At 54.9% G+C, this 5,747-nt stretch overlaps 1 protein-coding gene across 1 annotated transcript in view; it reads right to left on the reverse strand.

Annotated features, from left to right (window-relative positions):
* Positions 1 to 4,546, reverse strand: part of BHLHE40 (basic helix-loop-helix family member e40) — a 9,363-nt gene extending 4,817 nt beyond the window's left edge. Inside the window, exons 1-2 of the mRNA XM_026075003.1 lie at positions 4,514 to 4,546; positions 754 to 813 (exon numbers count right to left, since the gene is read on the reverse strand). Of these exons, the coding sequence (XP_025930788.1) occupies positions 754 to 813; positions 4,514 to 4,546 (93 nt within the window). The remainder of the gene's footprint in view (positions 1 to 753; positions 814 to 4,513) is intronic.
* Positions 4,547 to 5,747: the final 1,201 nt, after the last annotated feature.

Below are 5,747 nucleotides of genomic sequence, written 5' to 3' on the forward strand. Positions count from 1 at the left end.
CGCGGTGCCCTGCGCGGTGTGCCTGCGCGCTGTCCCTGCACGCAATGCCTCCACGCTGTCCATGCACGCTATCCCTGCATGGTGTCCCTGCACGCTATCTCTGCATGCAATGCCTCCACGCTGCCCTGCCCACTGGCCCTGCATGCAATGCCTCCACGCTGTCCCTGCATGGTGTCCCTGCACACTATCCCTGCATGCAATGTCTCCACGCTGTCCGTGCACACTGTCCCTGCCCACTGGCCCTGCATGCAATGCCTCCACGCTGTCCATGCATGGTGTCCCTGCACACCATCCCTGCATGCAATGTCTCCCCGCTGTCTGTGCACACTGGCCCTGCCCACTGGCCCTGCATGCAATGCCTCCACGCTGTCCATGCATGGTGTCCCTGCACACTATCCCTGCATGCAATGCCTCCATGCTATCCCTGCACGCCGTCCCTGCACACTATCTCTGCATGCAATGCCTCCACGCTGTCCTTGCACACCGCAGCCTGCACACCCGCCTTGCCCTTCCACCCTGCTCCGYGCGGCCGCCAGCACCCCAAACAACGCACTGGCAGGATAGGCAGGCCGCTGCCATGTCCCACAGGAGCCGGTGCTCRGGGAGGGAGGCCGGATGCCAGCGGCTGCAGCGGCGCAGCGTGCCCGCCGTGGTGCACGCCTGCCAGAGCACCCTGGCCTGGAGGGTGCTGGTGATGTTCCCCGCTGYGGGGGGACCAGCAGAGGCGAGCTCAGCCGATAAAAGGTGCCATACCTGGATAAGGGAGCAGCGGCCCAGCGCTGAGCTCTCCTCGGAGGGGTCTGCACGCTGCACCTAGGGAGGAATCCGCGGGCAGGATGCATCACGTTAGAGCGTGAAGGGGTTTTATACAGGAGATGGGGACGCCCGTTTTAAGGCACGCCACCATTTGAGGATGCCTGTTATTAGCAGGAGGAATCCTACGGGAAATCAGAGCCCTGCAGAAATCTGCTAGCCTTAAATATAAGTTTTGTAAACAACAACAAAACAATTCTTTACAAGAGTCCAACTGCAACATCTCCAGCGTAAGCAACACACCACTGTATTAATGCCACCGAGCTTCAGGAAAAGATGCCCGGGCTGTCCCCGGTCATGGGGCTGTCCTGCTCGGTACGCTCTTCCCCACGCTTCGCAGCCTGAGTCTGCAAACCCAACATTTATCAGCGCGATCGGCTCACGCGTTTTGAGGGTCTGCCGCGATGCCGCAGACCCTGCCCGCGAGCGAGACGATTCCAGCCAACAGGAGATTACTTGCGTGCTGAAAATTAAGCACCGAGCAGAAATAGCGGTAGGGTCAGCACTCTGCCCCCTAGGCTTCTCAAAGCACACACTGTCTTTCATATGGGCACCTAATAAATTTGGTAATCATCATCGCAAAAATGAAACTGAAGTCTTTGTCCTTTCCTGCAGTTGAGGTAAAAGTAAACAGAACCGGCACAAATAATGGGGAATGAATCAGATGGTTAATTCTGTTTTTGCTCTAAGGATCTAAGCTGTGATCTGCCAAACAGAGGGAAAGAAATCACGTAYGTTTTTTGATCTGTCCCATCACTGACCCTCTGTCTAAGGCAATAGAAATAATTAGAGCTTGCTGCAGCTGATTGCTAATGAAAAATGAGGTTTGGGGCCAACCCGCTCTGCGTTTTAAGTTTAAACTCGAAGTGTACGTGGACGATTTCATGCCCATGAGTTGTTTGACTCTTGCATGCTCTTTCAGATATTCGGTACATTCCTGCAGTGGGTGGTGAGCTACAAATCAGGGTCAGAGGTAATCCCCAATTATTTAGCCCTTTTACTGTTCTCGTGCTTGCCAAACAATTCTCCATATCAGGATTTACTCATGACCTTAAGGGAAGTTGCCAAGGATTTAGGAGTCCCCCGAAAAAGAGGATCCAAATGAAGTTACTGCATTCTTGGGCATCAAGTTAGATTGCTGGAGAGTTGAATTACATTTTCCTGAGGATCAGTTTTCATAAGCTAAGGCTGATGCAATCATCAGTTTGCCATCTCGATTTTGTTTGCTGAATTATTTCTATGTGGAAGGTTCTTTTACAATGTACGACTGAGGCAATAGCAAAATGTTTAAAAAAGGCTTAATTTTCTGAAGCCATTAAGGGGGAAACCGGCCTTTCGAACGCTTGCTTCAGAACGGCTGAGTGTCATAGGATAGCAGCAGCTTGCGTCCAGCAGGGATTTGTAGTTATTTACAGATATGTTAAAAGGCAAAGGTTTGCGGTTTGCTTTTGAAGGTGTGCTGAAGGCTGGCGGAGGGGGTTGAGCTCCCGGACGCGCACCTTCCCGAGCGCTTCTCCCCTTCCCGCCACGGAGGCGGCAATTTGGGGTGAAACCTTCTGAAAACCACCGGCACCGGTGTCTGATCGGAGCCTCTGTGGGCAGCGCTGGGAGCTAAAACAGATGGGTTGTGGGTTCAAGCTCACGATAAGGTTACTGAGGGTGGTTTTGCTTTAAAATGTCTCTTACTTAATATATCCACGAAGGCCGGGCATGTGCCTGCGGCCTGTAATCAAATAGCCGACTCTCCTTCTCTCCCGTTTCCAGCAATCTCGTGTCGGGTTACTGGCACCGGAGGTTAAAGAACAGCCACGTCTCGGAGCAGGAGCCGAGGTCGGGAGCCGAGGCCGCGCGGGGCAGGAGGAGCCGCGGGGAAGGGGTCAGCGCTCGCGCCCGGCGGGCGTCCTCCGCGGCCCGTTGTTTCAGGCTGGGTAGAACCTCGGGGAGCTGCAGTAAGAGCCGTTGCCTCGGTGGTGCCCGGGGCGAGCGAAGGACCCTGCTCCCCGTTGCTGCCCCCCGGGTCACCGCTGGCACGCGAGCGCCGGAGGGCGCGGGGCTGAAACTGCCTAGCGAAACTTGCCCCAAGACTCTTCGCACGAAAGCCGTTTTCCTCTTCGCACGGAGATGTTTGCCGGCACTGAATGTAGCAGTGGGAGGAATACGTAGGTGGAAACTATTTGGAAGTGGCAAAATTTATGGACGTTACAATTCATAATAAGAGGCTTTAGCCCACTTTGATACTTTGTTTAATAAAACATTACTGCTTCGCTATGACATTGCGCCCTGCCTCGCGCTGAGAAAGCCAAACCCGGGCGGCAAAGGAGCCAGCTCTGCTTAACCAGTTCTCCGCCGGCCGGTTGCACCATCTCGTGAGAAAGAGCTCCAGGCGAGCGCGCACGCGCACACGACGCACGCTCGGCCGGCGCTGCTCCCTTCCCCGTAACGTCCCRCGCACCGCCGTCCGCTTGCACGAGCGTCAGCGGGACCTCGAGCCTCTGCCCCAAGTTACGGGGTCAGAGCGATTCGCAAGGAGGCATCGCGTCCCTATGCTTCAGCTTTCATACCTGAAAAGCAGAAAGCACGATGCTTTGCAAGTATGCAAAGCGAAGCAAGGCGCTTTGAGACCCATGACTTGGGAAGGATCACACCTTTTCACTTTGGCATTACTCATTTCTCACTGGCAGTGTCCCAGTATCCCATTGTATCCCAGTAAGAATCGACACCGCAAGAGCTCATAGTCTAGGAGGGTTTTGTTCTTTCTGGTGCAGATAGGTGACAAGGGCTGCAGGGCCAAAATATGTTACCTCTGAGCCAGGTATTAACGTTAGAAAGTATTCTGAACTTGCTAACTGGGTTCAGAAAATCTACCCCCTAAAAATAATGAAAAATAACAATGAAACAGGAACAGGGAGGGACCTGTAGTATGCTCCTCTTCCAGTTCATGTCAGGACAGAGATGATTTAAACCTTGACCGCTGAACCCCAGGCCTGTCGGACAAGGTTTGCCGTGCTAACGGCATACAAAGCGACTGTTGATCGGTTCAGGGGGCTTGGCTCAAACTGTAAAGATCATTAACAGCAGTCGCAGAGCGAAGGCTATTTGTAAAGGCCTGTAGCAAAGGTGAACGACGAAGCAATTCAGCGCGGGAAGCCGACCGGACCAAGACGTAGCGCGCTGGCTACGTGGCATCCGAGATGTGACGGGGGAACAGAACGGAGCCCAGCGTGACGTTGCCGACTCCCGCTGCAGGCAACGAAGGAGAAGGAGCCTTCGTGCTCCGTATGGACTTGCTTCACCTAGCCCGGTTTTTGCAAGCCTGGGTGATGGTACATGCGGGTGACTGCTCTCAGTACCTGCGGGCCCTGCTCCTCAGGAAACGGTACTTCCAGGGGGACGAGACCCTGGTGTCGTTTTCTAAACCAGAGGCCCAAGCTCTGAACACAGATCCACCTTCCCGAAACGCGCAGTCCGATCCCGCGTGTGTCACGAGCCAGATGCGGACTGCGCATTTCTCCCGCTGTAAGTTCAGCTGAAATAAGCACGCACAGGAGTTAAGTGGAACAGGAGGAAATATTCACGGTGGATTGTGCCTAATCACGATGACACCCAGTTTTGCTGACCGCATTCCTCCAGTGTGAAACGCTATCATTCTCCGAACGGCGCGGCAGCCGTGGAAAAAAATCCCGCCGTCMGGTTCCCTCACCCAAACAGCATCTACAGGGATAGATATCCGCATTTACGCAGAGAACGCAACCCACTGAAACAGAGAAAAAGGCAAAGTACACCTAAGGCATCACTAAGAGAAGAAGCAGTAGTGGAGAAGAACGTCCCTCCTAATGCCCGTCCCTGGGTATCAGAAGCGATCGGGCTGAGCAGCACTGGAGCAAACCACAGCCGAGGGTGTTGCTGTCTTCCCCAAATACTTTCTCTAATGAGGTTTTTAAATAGTTTTGCCCCGCCTACGCTGGCGGCCAGAACGCTTTCATCTCCAGGTGAATGGAAACCAAGGTGGGACCCTGCTGTCTACCAGGCAGGACTATTATCCGTATTCTAGAAAAAAGGTGGCGACGTTTGCAGGCGAAGCCGATACAGCGGAGGGGAAGCGCTCATCCTCCTCTTCTCGGCCTCCTCCGAGATGCCTGCTGATTGTGGGGCCAATGTTAACCACAGGCGCCGGCGTTTGAAGTGCAAAGCGGACGCCAGCGGTGTGGGTTCACAGGAGAGAAGGTGCAGCCAGGTTACGCCTTCGCGCCGGTGAGAACCGAGCGTCGGCAAGCACGTCGCCACCGTAAAAACGGGATTTACGAACAGGCTACGGGACTCAAGCTGTTGCAACCGGTAGACACGGTGCTTTGAGTAACCGCACGTCTTTCATTCTTAGGTGGCAAAGATCATGTCTGTCTTAGAGGTTTTTTGGTGGGCGTAGAAGTACTTTCCACTTGCAGGCGTCTCCCACCCTTCTCCTCTCTAGATTTCCTGCCTGCAGAGCGGCGCCGACTCAGCGCCTCTGAGGAGATCGCTCATCCCCCTCCTAAGCACGTCTGGAGGGGAGCGGGAGACTTGCCTTGCATCCCTACGGCTTTTGTCTCCCGCAGGGAGTCCAAGGCAAACACAGCATCGGGCTCGCCGAGCGCAGAATAAATATCCGACGGGTCGGACAGTGCTGTGAACGTTTGTTGTTTTCTTTTTTTTTCCCCCCCCCCCGGGGGAAGAAGGAATAATTCCATCACAAACCGTTCACRCGGGATGCAGCCCGTTAATCCGGGGAAATGCAAATGGCCGTGCGAGACGATCACAGCTGTCCCCCTTCCGATTTTATAAACGGYGTGTCCACGCGGCGGAAGGGAAGCGCCTGCCCCCGGAGCCCCGAGCGCCTGCAGCTGCTGCTCCGGCGCCGTCGCAGGGCGGCCGCGCGCGTTCCACGGGGAAACCCCCCC

This window comes from Apteryx rowi, unplaced genomic scaffold (genome assembly GCF_003343035.1).
Source record: "Apteryx rowi isolate R43461 unplaced genomic scaffold, aptRow1 scaffold_4, whole genome shotgun sequence".
Lineage (NCBI taxonomy): Eukaryota > Metazoa > Chordata > Aves > Apterygiformes > Apterygidae > Apteryx > Apteryx rowi.